The 23,194-nt window shown below is 49.9% G+C and overlaps 1 protein-coding gene across 4 annotated transcripts in view; it reads right to left on the bottom strand.

The window, feature by feature from the left end:
* Positions 1-863: 863 nt before the first annotated feature.
* Positions 864-23,194, bottom strand: part of LOC111145944 (zinc finger protein 618) — a 61,338-nt gene continuing 39,007 nt past the window's right edge. For 3 of the 4 annotated variants that reach the window (XM_022501259.1, XM_022501261.1, XM_022501260.1), the window contains 5 exons: positions 19,234-19,314; positions 17,248-17,292; positions 16,189-16,266; positions 3,515-3,616; positions 864-2,887 (listed from right to left, as the gene is read on the bottom strand). In XM_022501259.1, the coding sequence (XP_022356967.1) occupies positions 1,371-2,887; positions 3,515-3,616; positions 16,189-16,266; positions 17,248-17,292; positions 19,234-19,314 (1,823 nt within the window). In that variant the 3' untranslated portion in view covers positions 864-1,370. Of the gene's footprint in view, positions 2,888-3,514; positions 3,617-16,188; positions 16,267-17,247; positions 17,293-19,233; positions 19,318-22,873; positions 23,114-23,194 lie in introns of all 4 variants that reach the window. The other variant, XM_022501262.1, reaches the window with a different exon arrangement.

The following is a 23,194-nucleotide window of genomic DNA, read 5'->3' as shown; positions in this document are numbered from 1 at the left end:
AGTGTCAGTGACATGGCGAGTAGTGTAATGCACTCTGGGTACAGAAGTCAGACATTCGCGGTACCAGACACGGCAAACCGGGAGGGCGGGTCTTCCGCGTACATTCACGAGCACTCCTAAGCCACACGCTTCCCTATGGCTTCCACCGAACCCCACGTCCGTGAAACCTGTGACTCCAGCCCCACTCCTGGTTTCCAAACAGCAAAGCCAAGTTTGTGGTCTTGGCCGTTCGAATACATGAACATGGGACAGTACAGGGAGGGCTAATAAAAACCTTAGGCTACTGAAGGTACCACTGAGATGAGCTAGTTTACAGTGTGATTTGAGGAACAAAAAGGGCAACTGAAAAAACAAAAAACAAAACCAAAAAAACCTCCAAAACATAAGTTACAGACATTCAGTGCCTCCTAGCAGAGTCTAAAATCAAATTTGAGGGAGGGAAAAAAAAAAAAAATGTAAAAACTGCTAAAATGTTAGGGAAAAAAAATTGAGTGGAGACAGTATCTATACTTCTTTAAAAAATGTCTTTTTTTTTTCTATCTTATATTAAAAAGCAAAAAGTCAGCTTTATATTCTTAAAGTCTCCTTTCCTGATTTGGGGAGATAGATAGGTGTGTTTCTAAGGCGGCTGCCCCGGGACCCCCCCCCCCACACCAACGGGGAGGAAGCTCGGCGGCAGCAGCTCAATGCCCTGAAGGTGAACGAGAACACAGTCCAGTGCAGACACTGTCCGTCTGATGCGGTCTGGAGAATCCATGGCAGAGCAGCCGGGGTGGGGGTGGGTGGGGAAGCGGGGTGGTCAGGAGGGCTGGGGGGAAGGGGGGGAGGAGAGGGGGAGGGAGGAAGCCATGGGGGCAAGGACAGAGAACGTCAAGTCACTTCAGATCTCAGCTGCCTGAACATTTTACGGCATCAGCCTTCTACCAATCTGCACACCTGAAAACGGAGTCTTTGCAGCCCCCTCACTGAGAAAAGGAGGTGAAGCGTCTTCCCTCTTTCCCACATAGCTTTCCTGACACACCCAGCTTAATGCACAGGCGCCCGCGAGCAGGCGTGTGTGCACGCACCAGGGTTGTGTGTATGTGCGCACGCGTGCACGAGGCTGTGGGGGGCCGCACGGGCAAGCACAGCACCCCCTCCCCCATGCTGCACACCTGCGGCCCACGCGCTCAGACGCGTGCGCACGCCACATGCACACGCACGCTGAAAAAGCACTTAAGTTTCCAGGGGGGCGTTTATAATGAGGTCCACAGTGTTTAGAACTTAAATTCCTTTTTCTTTGCGACAGTGTTGTGTGTGTGTATGTGGTTTTCTTTTTCCTAACGTTTCTCTTCTCTTTCTCTTGTCTTCCTTGTCAGCGTCCCGAAGTTTTAAAGCATGTTGGATTTCAGAAACATGAGTTTGTTCATGTCTTCCGGACTGAGCAGCCGCCTCCTTTTGATCAGAAGTGCTTGCTCACACATATTTACACACCCACTCCTGGCCCCCACGGCCGGAACCGCAAGCAGCCAGAAGGCCAGCTTGGCGAGTTTCGTGTGCTTTTGGGTCACGCACGACCAGTACTGGAAGAGATCGGGAGTGGCCTGGAAGAGGGGCTCCTGCAGGTAATCGTACACCTCGTTCTTCCCCAGCCGATCATCCTCCTGAGCCACGGGGTGCTCGCCCGCGGCGGAGCGGGGCTTCTTGGCGGTGGGCTCAAAGTCGGCCTCCTCGGCCCAGGACTCCTTCACCTCGTTGATGAGCTCGCACACCTTGCCGATGATCTCCTCGTGCTGGTAGGGCGGCACAGGCCTCAGCTTCTGCTGCGGGTCCAGGATCATGGCCACCTTGTGTGCCGGGTGCACCTTGAAGTTCTCCTTGAGGGCCTCGAGGAAGAGGTGGCACAGCTTGCTAACGGTGCCTGCGTCGTTAGCCTTGGCCGTGAACAACTTCTCCAGCCGGACGTAGGTGGGCAGCACTAGCTGCAGGGTGGGCTGGCTCTCGTTGCTCAGCTCGATGACCGCCTGCTTGACGGGCGTCAGGATGGCCGCCAGGTTGCTGAGCAGGTGCTTGTTGAGGCTCTGGATAAGGTTCATCTTCTTGGCGCGGCTGTAGAACTCGCAGATCTGCTCGTAGCGCTCGTGCACCAGCAGCAGTGAGTCAGTGACTGAGTTCCAGCAGGGCGGCGGCGAGGTCTCCTCCAGCGAGCCGAAGGTCTCCTTGGCCAGGCCTGTAGAGCCCGCCAGGTCCTCGCACACGTTGAGCAGCTCGATGACCTCATGCATGCTGCGGGCCTGCAGCGTCCGCTTGCTCAGCACGCTCTGCACCACCGAGTTCAAGGCACAGGCTGAGCAGCGAAGGCACATGCCGGCCTTGGAGAAGGCCGACGCGCTCACCCGGCAGTCTGTCACGTACACCGTCCTGATCTCCGACATCACGAACTCTGACAGCACATTCTGCACCCAGTGGTGCACCAGGTCGCCGCTGTCGCGGATGTCCGCGCCCTTGACGCCCAGCACGTAGCTCTTGATGTGGTTGCCCTCGGCCTGGTAGGCCGTGAGGATGTAGCACGAGTCGGGGCCGACGCTCTGTGAGTGGCAGGTGACGCCGATGCCCAGGCAGGCGTTGCTGCCCAGGGCGCACGTCACCTTCACCTTCACCTGGTTGTACATGCGCGGCAGGTGCTTCAGCGCCAGCGTGTTGAAGTTGCCCAGGATCTCTGTGACCGAGAAGGCCCCATAGCGGGCGCCGCTGTCCACCAGCGTTTGGGCCAGCTTCAGGAACTCCTTCCCGCTCACCACGCTCAGCGCACCCAGGTCGGCGCACATGACCCGCAACAGCCGCTCTGCGATGTTCTGCCGCTCCTTCTCGGGAATCATGCTGTTGGGTGTCAGGCCACTGGTTATGGCTGGCGGAGGACACAAAGAGAGATGTCATTAAACCTGGCATCTGAGGTCCCTCTGTCTGGCGGCAGCCTACTGCTCAAGTACCTAGTATTAGGAACTGTGAGAAGGTTTCACCTTGCACACCGTGAGCCTTAGAGGAATAACGTTCTGGGATTGACTAGTAATGCCTGCCATGAGCACGGGAAGAGAATACAGTGGGATGTGTGCAACATACTTGCTGCATGCGTCATTCACCTAGCCTCTTAAAGCCAACTAGTCTAACTTTTTCAATATAGGAATTGCCCCTAAGAAAGGAATCTCTAAAATAAATGAGGCCACAGCATCAGGAAAGAGCAGCCTACATTAGTTGCAGACAGTGGATTCCAGTTGTGACTCTATAACTAAATACATGTGCTCTGACCACAAAAAGGTCACCTCCTCTCCCCAGGCTTCCTTCTGCCTGTGCAGTGAGATCAGAATTTCCACGGGTGAGGTCTTAGGTGTATAAGAGCTTCAGATGTGGTCTCGCACCATCATGAGAGGAACAGGTGGTGGGATGGGGGAGCAGAGGGCAGTCACCGGAGCCAGGGCTAGAAGTGCACAAGGAGGACCTCTGCGAGCCCCCAGGCTCTGGCCTGGGAGAGACCTACTGTTGTTGGCGCTATTCCTCTGGGCCTGGGGTTTCCACTTCTCTTCTACAACAGCAGGTGGCGATCGGGACTGGTTAGAGGCGATGTTGTTCTCGTTGTCCGCTGCGGGCACAAAGGGGACAGCATGTGACCCTGAGGTGCAAGAGGCCTGCCAACTCACAAGATGAGAATGACAGCAGGGCTGGTGAAGTCCAAACAAGACTTCTAGGACGCAGGCCTGGGTCCCAACCCTGGCTCCTGCTCAACCTCTGATGCTTGTAAAGCCTCAATTCTGTCACTTGGAAGAAGGAAGATGAGCACATGGGTGGGACACACGGGCTGGAAGGACCAACAAGAGAGAATACAGGGAGAGACCGGAGCATGGGGCCAGGTGCAGAGTAACTGCCCAGTGGGTAGGAACTGCTGTCCCAACTCGACCTGGGAGGCCTCACCCCCACACACAACCCCATGTTCTAGCTCAGAAATGGGCGAGGGGGGCCAGGTACAGCAAGGGGCCCAAGGGACCTCACATTCTCTCACTTCTCTCAAGTGTGCTTTCCCATCTTTTCAGTTTATTGACTAAATATTTAATTAAAGGAACAAAACCAAACCAAAGCCCTATAGGATACTAAGTTCTCAATCCCCTTCCCTGTCAGAGGTGGAAACTGACGCCCAAAGACAGGAAAGAATCTGCCCCAGATCACACCAAAAAAACCAAAGGCAGGGCTGGGACAGACATCCAAGGTCCCAGATTCCTAATGCCTGCTCCATCACGTCCCTAACTTCTGTTTACTTGTGCATATGCAACTGAATCAAAATGGTACATGCTGGACGCCCCAGGGACTCAGTGGGTTGAGACTCAGACCCTTGATTTCGGCTCACGTTATGATCTCAGGATCATGAAATTGAGCCCGTGTCGGGCTCCATGCTGGGCATGGTGCCTGTTTAAGATTCTCTCTCTCCCCCGCCCTCTGCCCCTCCCCACCCCCAGCCCACATGGTCTCTCTCTTGCTAATAGACCAGACAAAATGGCACATACCTGTTTTCCTCCCTTCACTGAGACTCCTTGCCATTTTTACAGAATCATTTCTGGGCAGAAATGGTCTGAGTACCGTGCTTGTCATTACAAATGACCACACAGTCTTCCATTGTAGGATCCCCCATGGGTTGCTGAACCATACACCAAGTACCTAATTTCTGGGCCATTTCCAATAGGCACCTACTGTTTCTGCTATTAACCTACTTGCCTAATATTCTACTATCATTTCTCTGTGCTTTTGTTGTGGTGGGTTTATTCCCCTGAGACATCATCTTACAGGCAGAATCACAAATGCAAGGAGATGAACAGGCCAATGACACTGGCTCAGGGTTGCCAGCATCTCCCACTGTTCTCAGTTCAAGGCTTGAGGCCCTGGAAGCCAAGGCCACAATTTTCATAGCAAGGGAAGAGGCTTCCCCAGTATCTACATGTTCAGTCCTGCAAGGGTAACTAAGAAACTCCAGGAAAAAACAAAACCAAAAACATACCCCCACAAAAAAACAACAAAAAAAGAAACTCCAGGATATCCACTCAAAGGAACATATTCTAATCACTAAAGAAAGGTGGTTGCACAGACTGTGGTAACAAGAGAAAAGGCATAATGAAATTATCTCACCACAATTTATACATATTATTTATGTTTGTATTTTGGACTTGAAAGTCAAATAACAAATAAATCCATGCACCAAAAATAGGCCGGGGGCTGTCGGGCTGGGCAGGGGACGGGGGACTTTCACTTCCACCCATGAAGCATGACCTGCTGCAGGAATGGCTCTTCCAGTGGGAAACAACTTTGAATCACAACTCCGCTACTTTCGGAGAGATAACCCAGGTTCTGATCCCAGAAAAGGGTGAAAAAATGTGGTGAGTAATACCACTGGCCCAGCTGGCCTGAAAGCAGTTCGCAGGCGGCAGCATGGGGACAGGAAATGGGAACAGAGCCCAGAGGTCTTGCTGATTTGAAGAAGCAGAAGCTGATGTTTAGGGAGGCCCAAGGGAGCTAATATTTACAGGGAAAGTACCAGAGAGGAGGGAGTTATGTAAAGAAAGCGCACGTTGGAGACCTTCAGTAGGGTTCCCTGAAGTCTGCTCAATACTCATCTGCCCAAGTACAGGGTCAAATTCCACAAGACTGGGTAAAGAATCACTAGAAAGCACCAAGTGGAGGGGACAGGGAGGAAATAATTTGTATTCCCTCAATCAGAAAGGAAAGACCACGATGTGAAAGGGACTGGGTAGGGTCCCCTCATTATGGGGCAAAATTAACAACAGATTAAGGGCTGCACTAGACTTGCCCTAATACCTTTCCTTTTTTTTTTTTTTTAAGATTTTATTTATTTGAGATAGGGAATGAGTGGCAGGGGGTTGGGGGAGGGTGTAGAGGGAGAGGGAGAAGCAGCTGCCCTGCTGAGCAGCGAGCCTGAGGCAGGGCCCAATTCCCAGGACCCTGAGATTATGACCCGAGCCAAAGGCAGAGGCTTAACTGAGCCACCCAGGCGCCCCCTCTGCCATAATACATCTTAAGAGTAATCCTCCAAAGTATCAAGGTGGTCCTATGTTACTAACCTGTAAATCAGAACGAAGTTCAATGTTTTTTCAAAATCTAGCACCTAACAATATAAAAATTCCCAATGTCGATTATGCAGTAAAAAATCGATCAGGCATTCCAAACAGTAAGAACATAGGACCTATCAACCAGGAGAAAAACCAGTCAATAGAAACAGGGCCACAAAGGACAGAGATGATGGAATTATCCAGTAAGGAGCTTACAGGGGTGTTATAAATACCATAAATGCGCTCAAAGACATGAAGGGAAACATGAACACCATCAGGGGAGAAACGGAAGATGTGAAAAACCCAAAACTAAAACTAACCAGTTCAACTGGAACTTGAAGATATAAAAATAATCTAGGGAAACAACACACCGTATGGGATAAAAGATCAGATGCCACAGAAGAAAAAAAATCAGTGGAGAAAGAGCAAGAGAACCACCCAACATGAAAAACAGAAAGGGTAAAAGGCTAAAGATAATGAACAGAGCAGGGATGCTAGGAGAAAGGCAATTTCATATACATGTAACTGGAGTCCCAGGAAAAGGGGGTGAAGGTAGGAAAAAAATACCTGAAAAAATGGACACAATTTTTCCAAACTAGATTAAAAGTCCAGTCCAGATTCAAAAAGCTCACTGGACTCGAAGCAGAATAAACATAAAGAAAATAGCACCGAGGCACAGCATCATGACAAAATCGTTGAAAACCACTGAAAAGAAACTTAGAAGGAGCCAGAGAGGGGGAGAAATTACACACAAATGAACAACAGTAAGAACAACAACAGACCCAGAGGCAACGGAACAAAGCATCAACAGAAAGGATCATCCTAAATTTTTTTTTTAAAGATTTTATTTATTTCTTTGACAGAGACAGATCAGAAGTAGGCAGAGAGGAAGGCAGAGAGAGGAGGAAGCAGGCTCCCTGCTAAGCAGAGTGCCCGATGTGGGACTCGATCCCAGGACCCTGAGATCATGACCTGAGCTGAAAGCAGAGGCTTTAACCCACCGAGCTACCCAGGCGCCCCCTAAATTTTTTTTTTTTTTCAATCAACCTAAAACTCTAAATCCAATGACAGTATCTTTCACAAATGAAGATTTTTGAGATTAAAAAATTCCCCAAAAAAATCAGACCTACACTGTAAGAAATATTAAAGGAATTTCTTTGGGTCTTAGCAAAAACAACATCAAATAAGAATCTAAATCTACAAAAGAAATGAAGGGTGTTGGAAACTACACATGCTGGTAAATGTATATAAATTAAAAATATTCCCTCACTTTTGAACTCTTTAAAAGGTAAAGGACTACTCATCAGAAAATAGTAACAATGAACTGCAGTAATAATATGTACAGTAAACTATAGGACAAGAATATCACAAAGAGGGAGATCTGGATGGTTCAGTCATTGGGCATCTGCCTTGGCTCAAGTCACGATCTCAGGGTCCCGGGATCAAGTGCCGTATCTAGCTCTCTACCCAGTGGGGAGCCTGCTCCTCCCTCTCCCCCTGCCTGCCACTCCCTATACCTGCGCTCCCTAATAAATAAATAAGTAAAATATTTATTTAAAAAAAAAGAAAAAAGAAAAAAAGAATACCACAAAGACCAGGACGGGGAAAGAGAAGATGCTGCTGAAAGTTTCTCATACAATATGGAAGGTTGGCTGATGCCACTTGACTTGACCTGAAATATATAGTTTAAAGCCCCAAAAAACTATAATAAATAAAACAAAGAGCTGGCTTGATGAATCAGTGGAGATAAAAATGGAATCCTAAAAAAAACCTCAATCCAAAATGAGGCAGAAATATGAGAGAAAGAGAAACTAAGAAATGAGCTAATTAGGAAACAAGTAGTAAGATGGCAAATTTACACCCAGTACTATTAATATTACATTAAATATAAGTGGTCTCCACATTCCAAATAAAAGTCAGAGACTGTCCTACTTAGTAAAAAAAAGTTAAGACTCTACCATATGTTATCTATAAGGAACCTATTTAAATATTAAGACAGGGTAAAAGGCTGAATAAAGGCACACCATACAAATAGTAGAGAAGAAAGCTAGTGATGTTTGTGATAGCATTACAGAAAAAACAGACCTCAGGACAAGAAATATTACCAGGGATAACAAGAGACCCTATACCATGACAACAGTCAAAATACCAAGAATAACATAATAATCCCAAATGTGGATATATCCGAACACATGAAGCAAAACCTGAAACAAGGAGTAGACAAATCCACAAGTATATCTGGGGATTTCAACTCTCCTCTTGGAGTAACTGTTAGTTAGAAATGAAGGAAAATAACTGCACATAAATGAACAGACAGTGGACAAGATCAAGCAGCCTAATACACATATAACTTGGTTCCCAGAAAAAGGAAGGAGGCAGAAATATAGTGAAAAAACTGCAACTTTTTGAATAATAAACATCACACTTCTAAAATCACAAGGACCAAAAAATATCATAAAGGAAATTAGAAAATGGTTTGAACTTAATATTAAAACATAACCTTTCAGAATTTGTGGGTTCCATCTAAAGCAGGGATTATGTATAGCATTAAATGATTACATTAAAAAAGAATAAAGGGGGGGTGCCTGGGTGGCTCAGTGGGTTAAAGCCTCTGCCTTCAGCTTAGGTCATGATCCCGGGGTCCTAGGATCGAGCCCTGCATCAGGCTCTCTGCTCAGCAGGGAGCCTGCTTCCTCCTCTCTCTCTGCCTGTCTCTCGGCCTACTTGTGATCTCTGTCAAATGAATAAATAAAATCTTAAAAAAAAAAATAAGAATAAAGGTTTAAAATCAGTATTTTAAGCTTCCACCATAAGAAAGATCTAAGGAGGAAGAGCAAATTGATTCTAAAGTAAGAAGAAAGGAAATCCTATTGCTAAAAGCAGAAATAAATAAAACAAAATAAATACTATAGAGAAAACTAATGAAACAAAAAGCTCATTTTTTGTAGAAATGAAGAAAAGTGATAAAACTTTAGACAAAAGGATTTTTAAAAAAAGGATACAAATTATCAGTATCAGGAATGAGAGAAGGGGACATCACTACATATGCTACAGATATTAGAGGGATTAAAAATGATGGAACTCCTTCAGTGAGGCAAACAAACACCCTAAAACATACAAAGAACCGAAGTCCACTCCAGAAGAAACAAATAACCTAAAGTATCTATTACAAAAATCGAGTTCATATACAGGCACAAAGAAAAATCCCATATGAGTTAACTGGAGAATGTGACCAAATATTTAAGTAGTAATACAAATTCTATGCAAATTATTCCCGAAAACAGATGAGAGAAGAACCTCTCTCATTTTATGAGACTGGCATTATTCTGATCCAAAATTAGAGAAAACCACTTCAGGAGAAGAAACTACAAACCAACATTCCTCATAAACACACATATAAACATCCTTCACCAAATATTAACGAACTAAATACAGCAATATATTAAAAAAAATATATATATATATATATTGTCACTAGGTGGAATTTACCCCTGAAGTATAAGTTGAGGTTAAAAAAAAAAAAGAAAGAAATCCTATCAGTGCAATTTCCTAAACTAAGAGAAAATAAGAAGAAAAATGATCTCTATGGATAGAAATACACATTAAAATGTGAGAAAATTTCAGAGGAGCCTGGTTGCTCAGTCAGGTAGGTGTCCCACTCAGTTTCGGCTAGGGTCATGATCTCAGGGTCATGGGATTGACTCTGTGCTCAGTGGGGAGTCTGCTTGAGATTCTCTCCCCTTGCCCCACACCCACATTGTCTCTCTCTAAAAATAAGCAAGTCTTTTTTAAAATGTGACAAAATTCAATAGCTACTCTTGACACAAACTCTAAGCCAACTAGGAAGAGAAGGAAACTTCCTGGACCTGATACAGGAAATCTAAAAACAAACAAACGAACAAATAAAAATCCTAAGTCTGCTGACTTGATAGAAACAAAAAAGATTTTAAGGAAATACTATGAACAATAGTATTCCAACAAATCACATAATCTGGATGAAATAAATTTTTTTCAAAGATTTTATTTATTTGTTTGACAGAGAGAGACACAGCAAGAGAGGGAACAGAAGCAGAGGGAGTGGTAGAAGGATAAGCAGGCTTCCCACCGAGCAGGGAGCCTGATGCTGGGCTCGATCCTGGGACCCTGGGATTGTCATATGACCTGAGGTGAAGGCAGATGCTTAACAACTGAACCACCCAGGTACCCCAAACTCTTAGAAAAACATAAACTACCAAAAACCAATTCCAGAAATAGAAAATCTGAACAGACCTATAGAAGACTGAATTAGTATTCAAAATATTTTCCACAAAAAGAAAGAAAAGCTAAGTCCAGATTCTGATGAGTTCATTAGTGAATTCTAATGTTAAGGAACTTTTCACAAATTGTTCCCCAAAACAGAGGAAGGAACATTTCACAATTTATTTCACGAGGCGAACATTATTCTGATACCCAAATCAGACAAAGAAATTACACAAGAAGAAGCCACAGGCCACTATGTCTTAGGACTACAGACACAAACATCTTCAATAAAACAGAGCAGACCAAACCCAGCTATAACAAGTGGGATTTACTCCAGGAATACAAAGTTGGTTCAACATACAAATAAAACACATTAATCGAACACAGAACAAAAACCACATGATCATCTCAACAGATGCAGAAAAGACATCTAACAAAATCCAATACTTTTTCATGATAAAAACAATCAGCAAACCAGGTATAGAAGGGACCTTTTTCAACCTGACAAAAGGGCATCTCTGAAAAACCCACTGTTAAATCACATTTAATGGTTAAACACTGAAAACTTTCCCCCTAAGATCAGGAAAAAGATAAGAATATCCAGTCTCACTTCTTTTAATCAATGTGTATTAGTGATTCTAGCCAGGGCAAGGAGGAAAAAATAGTTAAGAATTTCAAAAAATCATCCAGATTGGAATGGAAAAAGTAAAATGATCTCTATTTGTAGGTAATATGGTTTATGGTACATGAACAATCTCATGAAATACACACACACACACACACACACACACACACACACACACGTAAAACTATTAGAACTGATAAGTAAGTTTAGCAAGGTTGCAGGGAACAAGATCAACATATATGAAAAAAATCAATTGTATTTCTTTATACTAACAAATGACCACCCCAAAAATTAAACTAAGAGAACAATTCCATTTTATAACAGCATCCAAAAGAATAAAATAGTTAGGAATAAATTTACAAATAAAGTGCAAGATTTAGTACAATGAAAACTAAAAACATGGCTGGAAGAACTCAAAGACTTCAACCAATGGAAAGATAGTCCATGTTCATAGACTAGAAGGTTTAATATTGTCAAAATGGCAATACCCCCCAAATTAATCTAGATTCCACACGATCCCTGTCAAAATCCATGCTGGCTTTTTAACAGAAATTGACAAGCTAAGCCTAAAATTCACATGGAAATCCAAGAGAGGCAAAAGAGCCAACATAATCTACAAAAAGAACAAAGTTAGAGGGCTCAGACTTCCTGATTTCAAAGCTACTGAAAAGCCACATACTAATCAAGACAGTGTAGTACTAGCATGGGGACATATGGATTAATGGAACTGAATTCAAATTTTAGAAATAAAACCTCACATTTATGGACAACTGATTTTTGACAAGGGTGCAAGGACAATTTAATGGGCAAAAGGATATTTTCAAAAAATGGTGGTAGGACAACTGGATAGCACATGCAGAAGACTAAGGTAGGACCCCCCCGCCCCCAATAACACACAAAAATTAACTTGGAATACAGTCATAAATGTAAAAGCTAAAACTCTGGTTTCTTAGGTAAGATGCCAAGAGCACACATGATGAAAGAAAAAATAAATGGACTTCACCAAAATTTTAAACTTCTGTGCTTCAAAGGTCAACATCAAGAAAGTAAAGAGACAACCCGCACTACAGGAGAAAATACTTACAAACCGTATACCTGTAGAAGTCTTATATCCAGAAGATGTAAAGAACACTTACAATTCAACAATAAAAAGACAAAAAAAAATTTAAAAATGGGCAAAGGATCTGAACAGACATTTCTACCAGGGAGATATTCAAATGGCCAATAAGCACAAGACAAATGTTCAATGTCATTACTCGTCAGGAATATACAAATGAAAATCTAATGAAATACCCCTTCGCACACATTGGGATGGCTGTAACAAAAAATCAAATCATCGCAAGTACCTTGAACAGGTGTGGAGGAATCACACCCCTCACACACTGTTCACAGGAATGGAAAAATGGTACAAGGCCCTTGCAGAAACAATCTGGCAATTTCCACCTAAACATGAGTTACCATGTAACCCAGAATTTCCACTCCCAGGTGTACATGTAGTTAAAAACATATATCCACACAAAAACGCATACTTGATAGTTCACAGCAGGTGTGTTCATAATAACTCCAAACTGGAGAGAATTTAAGTGGCTATCAACTGGTGACAGGATAAACAAATTGTGGCAGGGCCAAACAATGGCGTCCCACTCCGTAATAAAAAGCACTGGTTACTGATGACACAGATTCATCTCTAAAGCATGCAAAGTGAGAAAAGCCAGACACAAAAAACTAAATGCCATGTAATTCCATTTATATAAAACTCCAGTAAAAGCAAAACTAGAGCCAAGGGAAGCAGAGAGTGGCTGCTGGGGCTGGGCTTGGAGAGGGGACTGGCCACCACGAGGCAGGAGGGAACTTCTGGGTGGATGCGGTCATGTTATACATCTTGACAACAATGGTGATCAGATGACCATCACATGTCAAAACGATCAAATCGCACTCTTCAAATGGGGGAATTCCATGTATGTAAAATTTTATCTTCATAAATCCAGTTTTAAAATGAATGAAAAGAAGCCCATCCCGACATAACAAGAGTGGGTAGCTCTGAGTAGTGAGATCATGGCTTCATTTCCTAACTTCCCCACAAGTTCCCGATTTCTTTGAAGGAGTAGATATTACATTACATTTATATTACATTAAAAATGGGGAAAACACATGTTCTAGAACAGAAACCAGCCGCCGTTCTTGTTGCCTTTCTCCACCAGCGTACACAGTTTTGAATCGGGCTCTGCCATGGTTGTGGGCTGGGAGCTGGAGCTAGCTGCTTCAACTTTCTGGGCCTCGTTTCCCCCCCTTAACCAAAATGCTGGCACAGGGCAAGCTGTAAGCTGATTCCCCTATCCTCTAGGACCTAGAATGGAGAGGACTCAACCCAGCAGTGGAGAACATCATCTAGTATTAGCTGGCTCAATCAACTTTTTTCTCCAGATCCCACTGATACTGCCTCTGATGTGGACGAGGTACTTGGTAAATGCCCGTGAAAAGGCTCGATTTACAGCTTGAGTAGAAAATAACGTTTACTCGGTGTGGCTACTCCCTAAGTCCCACAGGTGCACATGCCCGGCCCCATCAGCAAAGGGCTGGATGAGAAGCTGGAGTCAAGGCCATCCCGTGGGGAGGGGCCACTGTAGGAAGCAGCTGTTGGGAAAAGAGGCACCTGTTGCTTTTCAGTATCTGAGACTATACCACGACCCTCAATATGGGACAGATGTCATTATCAGTCCCCTCACCCAGCCTGTGAGAGCGCTGACTGGCCCACTTCACGGATGAGAAGCTTAAGACCCAGTTGCTAAAGCAGCTCCAAGGGAAGGTCTGGGACCGGGCGAGAGCTCATATGATGTTAGATACCTTTTACAAGCTCTGCAACTTTGGGCCAGTGATTCTGTTCTGTGAGCCTCAGTTTCTTCATCTATATAATGGGGATGAGAACATCAGCTTGTTCAGGAGATCTAATGGCACAGCCTCGTCTGACCCATAGTAATTGCTCACTAAATGTTAGCAATCGCTGGTATGATGACTCCCAAAACATATTCTGGAATGGACACCAGGGGCAAGACAAATTTTCCTACAGCACAGAAAAGAAGTTTATTAGGGGGAATTACCCTGTGCCATTCAGCAGCCTCTTAATGAGATTGGTGTTATTCGAGGCTGATCCCCCTTATCAGCGACACCGTGAACTGCACAGATCATGACGCTATGGAGTCAATCCTTTAATCCCGACTCAGCCTGGCTGGGATTCAGGCTGGCTTTGCACTGGATTGCCCGGGAGGCATTCTTTGCCAGCAGCGGACCAGGACAAAGCAGCCCAAAGCTCTCCCTAGAAAACAAGACGGGAGGCCTGGAAGCCGCAAGGCTCCACAGGCACAGCCTCGATTTGCATTTTAATGGCCTCCACCCCACTGCCTGAGCACCCAGACAGACCCTCCCCTAACAGGCCTCAGCTTCCAGAAGCTGGCAGCAGGGCAGGTGCAGGGTTACTGGTTTCAGAAGGGGAGTCAGCGGACATTGGACTGTGGGAGTCTCTGGTCCAAGAGGTGTGCCTGTCACTGGTTCCCACGGGGTCAAGTCTGAATGCCTTCAGCGGGCATTCGAGGCCTTCCATGGGGAGGGATGGTTGACGTCCAAGGCAAGCAGGAGGGGTGAGGCTTGTGAAGCTTTGTGGGAGGACAGCCAGACAGGACAGGTCTCCGAGATGGAAAAGGCTCAGACAGGGGGACACGTTTACTGCCCGGGGCACTCGGCATGGCAGTACACCAGAGCTTGGAGTTCACATGTCCTGGCTGCCACAGTGGCTCTGCTCTTGATTTTAATGAGTTTGTTAGAAATAAATAATAGCGCCCCTCCCCCGAAGAGCACGTGACTGAGTGCCAAGGGGACAGCGCTCACGCAATGACTGCACGCCGAAGAAGGGAATGGACGGACACAATGAACGAAGAGGGGACACGCTCACAGAACAGAACAGCCCCCGCCTAAATGAGGGTCCAGTCCTGCTTCCTCTGTGCAGGTCAGGCCAGCCCTAAGAGGGGCACAAGCAGTAACGGTCACCATCCCAGACACGGCAGTGACCACTGCTTCTACACAGCCCAGTGTGTCAAGGACGTTCCTCCCACTTCCAAGAATCCCCCACCCGCACCCCAGGAGGCCTTGTAGAGAGGGGTGGCAAGGATGGCTAGCTGAAGCCCCAGGTTCCCATTTCTCCCGAAATGTCAGGCTGTCCCTGGACAGTGGCGCTGGGCATGCTCCTTGCCCCTGGAATGTGGGCACATAGTACCACGTGTCACTTGTGATCCAAAGTGGTATAGGAGGAAGTCTGTTGCTCTCCCCGCTGCCCCGTCTGAGACAGGGAGACTGAGGAGCCACAGGGAGGACAGAGCTTCAGTCACCATGGTCAAGGCCAGCTAGCCCGGCCACCTGTGTCAGGCTGCGCTGAGACAGCAGACGTCAGTGATCACGTGAAACCACTGCGACTCTGGGGCTTATCCACTATCACACACAGTGGCATCCGCCTGACCGGAACAGAAACTGGACCAGAAGTGGGGTGCTGCTGCGAAAAGACCCTGAAAATGGGAGGCGTGGCTTTGAAAGCAGGATGGTAGAGAGGAGGGCACTAATACCACATACTTGGAAGGTGGCCGCACAGCTGATGAAAAGGTCGCCTAGACAGCGAGCCACTAGCCAGGAGCTTGTCCCCGGTGGCTCTCCTCATACTTCCTAGATTCATGGCGGGGCCGAGGACTTGCCAGAAACGCCAGCGCCAGGCCCTGTCACGGACCTACAGACCCCAGCATCAGGGTCGGGGGCCTGGGGCACGCTCCAGTCTGAGGACTGCTGCTGTCATGTCTGGGACAGTGTCACAGTGAATGTACCTCTACTTGGAGACGAGGCTTGGGCCCAGGCTGCCCTGGCAGGATCCCTCTGCCCCGTCTAGCTCCCGCCTCAGCTCCCCGAGATTTCAAACCACACTCCCTTGCCTCCTTGAGGTCCTTCCCAGTCAGCTCCTACGGTTATGCTCGGGGGCCAGAGCCACAACCTTCAAGAAGCCTTCTTTGGCTCATCCCCCTCTCTAACTGGGCGCCCACCACCCTCTCCAGTACAGACCTCCCCTGTGGGGCCCCAGGGCTCCCTGAGGGCAGGTCCCAGGTCCTGCGCCCATTTCCTGAGAAGGCCTGGCCTCCGGGCAAGCTCTGGGGGGCAGGGGGCGGGAAGAGCTCTCGGGAAGGCCCAGACCAGGGATTCCCTTACCTGCGTGGGACTGCATGTGCTCCAGCAGATTGTTGTAGAATTGGAACTGGATCCCACAGGCGCCGCAGGTGTATGGTTCTGGGGCGGGAGGGGGAGAAACGAGGCAGCTGCGTTAGTGGCAGCACGACCCTGGATGCCCGGGAACCGGCTGGGGCTCTGCGCTCGGAGCTCTGGGCCCAGCCTGTCTGCCCCTATTACTAACTGCTGAGGGAGAGGCTTGGGGGAAGGAGCAGCAACGGAGGGAGGAAGACCTGCAGAAAGAGACCGTCTAGTTCAATCACACAGACATTTATTGAGTGCTTACTGTGTGCCAGGCACTGTTCTGGGCACTGGGGAGGGGAATGGGGCAACACTAACGGACCAAGTGCTGTCCTGGGACAGAGACCATGTCCCGCACGCCTCACAGCCCATCCTCGGCACGCAGGAATGCAGAAATCCCCGCGGAGGAAACAAAGACGTGAGTGGATGAATGAAACGAAAACCAGGTGAAGAGCACAGAGGACCCTAAAGGGAGCGGGCAGTGAGCGGGAGAGCAGGGTAGGAGGTGGAGAAGGCCACAGGAAGGTGAGAGGACACAGGACAGGTGAGGACAGGGAAGACAGTGCGTGCGGGACAGAACCACGTGCGCAGAGAGACCTCCCACCTCTGTGTCCCCAGAACTCAAGTCAATGCCCGGCACAGGGAAAAGTGGAAGGATGAGGAAAGAAGGGGATCAAAGAGGAGTAAGGAAGAGACGTAAAGGGTGGTTGAGATGGGCCTGGAAGAGATGTCCTGAGGCCGCCCCCATGAGTAGCTACGGGAAGGCCTGGGTTCCTCCTAGGGCCGGGGGCAGGGCGGGGGGTGGAAGCAGGATGCCTGTAGTCAGGCTCTGCCTTGTCCCCTATCCGGACTCCCCCTCCCATCTGGGGCCGGCCCCTCCTCCTGCCTCTGCTGGCTGCCAGCTCTGCCAAGGGGTGGCCCAAGGGCAAGGGCTCTGGGGAAGTCCTGAGCAGGTGGCTGGCTGAGTTCACTCCCTGCCCTGCCTTGCCCTCTCCAGCCCCCCATGGGACCGTCACTTACTCTGTAGGAGAGGGAAAGGATTGGAAATCAGGGGACTTGCAGTTTCTGCAAAAGAGAAACAGTTTAGCTAAGTCTCTTCCCATTCTGGTGCTCTGAGATGATTGTCATTACTTCTGTTCTCAGGAAGCAGTAAGCCACCAGGGCTCTCGGAGGAGGAGGAAGAGGATCTGAGAGCCAGGCTCACATTCTGGGCTGGTGCTGGGGCACCAGGCAGGGAAAGGTCAGCCAGGGCCATGCCTCCAGGACACTCTCAACTCTCAGAGAGTGAGCCCACAGAGTTCGAATGAGGAAATGTCCCTGTGTGGCTGCCACTTAAGGAGAGGGAGCTGGGAGCTGCTTCTAGACCCTGGCACCAGACAGCAGACCAGCCATGGGGAGGGCTGTGCTGGGACAGGTTCTGCTTCTTGGCATTGTTAGGTGAGCCTCAAAGGCAAAAGGCAGCAGGCGTCCCGTACAGACTGGGGACCTGGGACCGTGACCGACCTCTCCTGGGCCTATTTCCTCATCCGGAAAATGGGGTTAATAAGAACACTGACACCCCGCCCCCGCCCCGGGGCTGTGGTAAGGATGAAAACAGGGGAGACACAGACAGCTCTGAACACAGGCCAGGCACGTAGTAAGCGCTCAATAAATGGTGGCTGCTGGCAGCCGCACATCATGCTGTTCTCCAGGCAGCAGTGCTGGAGGACTGAGAGGCGGGGGGTCCAGCCCGGCTGCTAAGGGGCGATGGCGCTCCCAGTCCTGGCTCTCCTGCTTCCTGTGTGGCCTCGGGCAAGCCACCCTGTCGCTCCTGGCACTGCCTTTTGGAGACTGGGTCACATGTCTCAGAAGGTGAGCGGCTTGAGAAAGTCGGCAAGCTCTCTACGGTTTACAGGGCTACACAGACATTCTCAGACCCCAGCACAGCCCATCTCCCTCGCTTCTCCTCGGGGTACTCCCCACGTCGCCTGGTTTAGTTAAAATGACCACTGCCACCACCGCCACCAGAACACCAGCCCGCCGCCACAGGGACGTGTGTGCGAGCCCCGCTTCACAGCGCAGGGGAGGCGAAGCAGGCGCCGGCCCCAGGCACCAGCTCGGAGGTAGAGCCGACGGGGATTACGCTTCGGCTCGAGATCAGAGCCGGAGCTCGCCGTCCGGGGCAGAAGCGTCCACATCCAAGTCTGGGCTCCTGGCTGTTTCATGACAGTCCCAAGTGCCCGCCCCGTCTGTGCCCAGGCGGTGGCCAGCACGGTGCCAGGCACATGCAATCCCCTCACCTGCTGAGCTGAACTGCAGCTGCACGGAGGTGGGGAGGTCCCCTACCTTAACGTGACCCCAGCATCAGAACCGTTTTCCCATCGTGCCCTGGTCGTCACTGTGCAGGCGGGCTTGCTGCGCCTTTCTCAGACAGGGCCCCCCAGCGCCCTGCTAGGCTAGCGGAGGATCCGTCTGGGGAGAGCGGCCTTTGGCTGCTCCAAGGTGCGAGAGGAGCGCCGCCAGGGGGCACCAAAACACCACCAGGAACCTCAGCCAAACCTCCTTCGGAGGGCAGAGGCTGGCAGAGGCCCTTTGGATGGCCTCCGGTTCAAAGTGGGGCCAGAACTCACGGGTCTCTGGCTCTTTGGCTACAGTCCTCTCTGCCACAACCTCCTTTGCCTGTCCTGGAAAGAAACTGGCTGCAACGTTTACTCTAAAAACCCAGCAGTAGCTCTCTCACTCCTCCCTGGGCCACCTGCATCAATGCTGCAGGCAATGGGGAGGGTGACTCCAGGGAGACGAGAGCAGCAGTCCCCGAGATGCCCCGAGGCCCAGAGGCAGGTCCCTGGAAGAAAACACCCTTCCCGTGTCTGCCTGGCCCCGGCCCCCTCTTAATTCCCTGCCCGCTGCGTCCTCCCAGGAACAGCATAAGGGACCATGAAGACCCCAGCCCAGAACGCCTGCCGCCTCCCTGTGTAGGAGTAGCGGAGGCCACAGCACAGGATGGTTGTCACAGGGCACACTCACCGCTGGAGTTTTGGGAACTGCTATTTGTCTCTTCAAAGTGGTTTTGTGCTTTGCCTTCTACTCTCCGACTGAAAGCGCTTTCTGCTGGGTGGGGACAGGAGAGAGCGAGAAAACACCGGTGACTGGTTAGCACGATGAGGGCCAAAAGGAATTGGCTTCGAGGCCAGGGTACCCGGGAACTGCCTGGTCCAAGGTCTGGGAGCGCCCAGGGCTTTATGTGTGGACCCTGCAGAGCGAGAGGTGCCAGGACCCCAAAACAGACCTCCAGTTCCTTGGGCTCACCTAATTTGCCTGATATCTCATCAGGCAAAAGATACCCCCCCTACAGCACCCAGCGTGGGTGAAGGAGCAGGCACGGGGTGCACACGTGTGTGACCTGAATGCCCACATGAAATCCAGCTGAGTGGGCAGATGGCAAACGGACCTGGGTCTCCCATCTCTGGTTAAGGAGCCACATATGTGACACTAAGTCATTGGGACCTGCCACCTGCTACTTCCTCAGCCAGAATCTGCTGCCACGGGCTCCACCAAGGAGCAGGGAGGGTGACAGACTGTTTTCTGGCAGTGGCTCCAGCAGAGCGGGAGGGCCAGACAGCAGATTCCAGATCTACAAGCCAAGTGGTCGCTGGGTGGCAGGGAGGGCATCCTGGAGAGACGGTGTGACAGGCAGAGCGGGGGCAGCCGCACACCCTGAGAGCCTGGACCAGAGATGAGGTCTGCTCCGAATTCACCCGCGGAAAGGGACTGGATCCTTATGGGATTCGGGGGCATCTCCACCTAGAGGGGGCACCTTCCTGGCACCGTGTGAAGAGATGGGATCCGAGCAGGAGCAAACAGACCAGCTTAGCTCCCACACCTGCCCCCTGTGGAAGGTCCCGAGACAGAGCTATCAGAGCATGAAGGCAGCTCTGCTTTTCCCAGTTGCTCCTGGCACAATGGGGCTGCAGCTATGCCGGGACATAAACGCTTCTGGGAGCAAGTCTGGTTGGGACAAGCAGCTGACCCAGTCCCTTTTAAGGGGAAATAACTCACACAGGGATATCAAAGGCTCTGAGAAGCTCCACCAGAAAGAGACCCGCGTGGTTGTGCAGCCTTCCCAGATACATTTAGCCACTGAGGCCCATTTTAAAAATTCATTAGTATCCCTCAGAAATGGTGATCCCTGGAGCCCACTTTGGGAAATGCCAACACCACCCAGCCCACCCCACATCAGAAGGACAAGTGCTCAGACCGTGGGGGCTGGGGTTCTGCATGAGGATGGGGCAATGGGAAAAGAAGCCCCAGGAGGCTCCCTCAGGCCCTGCTCCATGCTTGGGCTCCCAAGCCCAAAGACGCCTCCCGACTCCGAGGCTGTTGATGGTATCCCAAGAAGACCCGCTCTTCAAAACGTGTCTGTGAAATGCCCGGGCTGACAGCTACCCATCGGCTCACCTCAAGGTACCATCTGTAAATCAGCAAATAACGCCCCTCAATTCTTTGTGTGGGGTGGGGGGGGTGGGGTGGAGGCTTTCATTTACTGAGCACCTACTATGTGGCCAGCACGGTCCGCACACCTGATGCCTGTGGTCTCCCACAGTCCTCCCGATGGTGCTGTGACAGCCACACTGTCGTTCCCATTCTACAGGCAGAAAGACAGGCAAGTGACACTGCCCAGTCCTGGAGGTGGGTGTATGCTTAACCCACTGGGTGGTAGAAAGAAGAGAGTTCGTTGCTGAGACACATGCAGTCTCCTGAAGAGGGTCTGGGGTAGGGATGGGATTCCTTTCTCCATCTTATGTCCTGTGCATTCCTTCAATGCTTCCCCACCTGCAGAGGCGTTCCATGCAGCCTGACCACCATCTCAGTAGGACACAGCACCACAGAGCTGACAGTTAGTCCCCTACTGCTCAGCGGACCATGCAGACTGGGAACAGCTACCCCCGAATCAGCACCTTGGGCCAAAAAGCCAGGGGCAGTGCTCCAAGGGGAGTGCCGTGTGTAGACACACTTGTACCCAAGGAGCACGGCCTGATGGGCAGGGCCCTGCTCACCCCCTGCTGTCCTCTGCCCCGGGACCCCCAACACAAGCCTTCCAGGTCACATGGAGGCAGCCAGAGGCACGTCCCATAGTAAGCTGGATGCTTACTATGGGGCACTGAGGTCTGAGAAACATGAGAGACCACAGGGCCCTTGTAGGCACTTCTCTGCACAAAACGGTCAATGCACAAGCTCCCAGGCACAAGGTCAAGAGTAAAAGCAAGACTTGAAAGCCAGGATCCCATAATTTAGTTGAGCCAGTATCTACCGTCAATGAGCCCGTGATGACCAGTTTGCTACTAACCAATGTATGACTGCTGTTGCAAAAACACAACTGCTCTTGGCTTTTCTCAGCACGGTGCCTGAAAAATCATTACCTTCAAGGCTGACGGACTACTTACTCCTCTTCTGAAAGACCTAAGCACAATAAACTTATCCTCAAACATTTTGAAGAATCAAATCTTTGCCCAAAATTGAAACACAGAGGAAAGGCGAGCCCAACCCGCACCTGACTGTGTGGCGGGTCCAATCTACTTGTTCACTAAACCTGGATCTCAGTCTGATCGCTGGTGTAGCTCTCTGCTGGCTCTGGGCCTCCCGAGGGTGAGGAAAGGTCCACAGCTCCAGAAGGACAACATCGTCACTCTTTCCTCACCCCGCACACCCTGGTAGGCAGCCCAAGGCTCAGCGCACCCAGACAGGAATGAGGATTCCTGACAGTCGCCACTCAGCAGCTGCTGTGTCTCGTCAAGTCTTCCCGGGCTGCTGTGGCTGCTGTGTACCCTTCACTGCCTGGTCCCCAACTGCAGCCACAGACTCAGAACACACCGCAGCTGGCGTCCACTGCTTTCTTGCTGGGTTAGGGCCCACGGAGGGGCTTCACAGGTAGTACCAGGCAGGCGGAGGCTAAGAGAACAGAGCTCTGCTTCATGGGGAGCAACTCTTCTAGAAATGAGTTTTCGGATTTTTTTCAGGAAGACGGGGGGATGCAAACTCATGCCAAGAGGGTCCAGGCAGGTGATGTAAATGGATGAGCGGGGCTGGATGCGAGACAGACAACAGCGAGATCACAATGAGAAATGACACCTGCCACGTGGCCACTGTGTTAGGGATGCAGGAGGGAGTGGTGAGGACCACGGAATACTGGGCAGTGTGTGCTCTCTTCAAGGTGGCTGCTGTGGCTCAGCCCCCCGCCAGCGGCTGCCCTCTGGGGAAGCGGGCCCAGCACTGCCAGAGCGGACTTTCCAACGTCAGCAAGAACTCACATGTCTTATGCAAAATCTCTTCAGTCTCAAAGGCTGGCAGTTAATTTAAAAAGAAGTTTTAACTCCTTAGGCTATGACTTGGGAAAATATAGTATCCCGCTTAAAAAAAAAAAAATTGCAAACTGTCAAATACAAACTCTCTGATTTAGAGTAAGAAAACTGAGGCTCAGAGAGGCTAGGTGGCTCGCCATGGTGAGAGCCAGCCAGCTAGAGGCACAGCTGGGACCCAGACCTGTCCCAGAGAGCCACGGGACCTCCACTCGCTCTTGCAAGGGAACAGTGACCCCAGGCACAGCTGTGGCAGGTGGGAGTGGGGTGGGGAGTGGAGGAAGTGCGAGCATGACAGAGGCCATTGGTACCTGCAGTCGCCTTGCTTGCCGGAGATCCCGAGTTGGGAGTGCGGAACGTCTGGGTTTGGGTGGCTGGAGGGGTGCGGTGTAAGAGGGCGCCACATCGGACCACGGAGGCCGGAGCTTTTTTCCCCGACTGGTTCGTCTGGGTCTTCGCTGCCACGAAGCGTGGAGACGGGGAGACCTCCGGATGTGAACACTCAGAGCCCGTGTCTGGATCGTCCGGTGGCTCCCACCCGGGGGCAGTACCTGAGAGGGTCATGCTCTCAGTCCCCGTGGGCCCTCGGAGTCAGCCGACTGAGTGGTCTCTTGGGCCACAGAACCCCATGC

The sequence above is a fragment of the Enhydra lutris genome, unplaced genomic scaffold (genome assembly GCF_002288905.1).
Source record: "Enhydra lutris kenyoni isolate GAN:26980312 unplaced genomic scaffold, ASM228890v2 scaffoldscaffold13, whole genome shotgun sequence".
NCBI classification, from domain to species: domain Eukaryota; kingdom Metazoa; phylum Chordata; class Mammalia; order Carnivora; family Mustelidae; genus Enhydra; species Enhydra lutris.
Note: the sequence above shows the minus strand (reverse complement) of the source record. Positions and strands in the feature narration are given on the sequence as shown.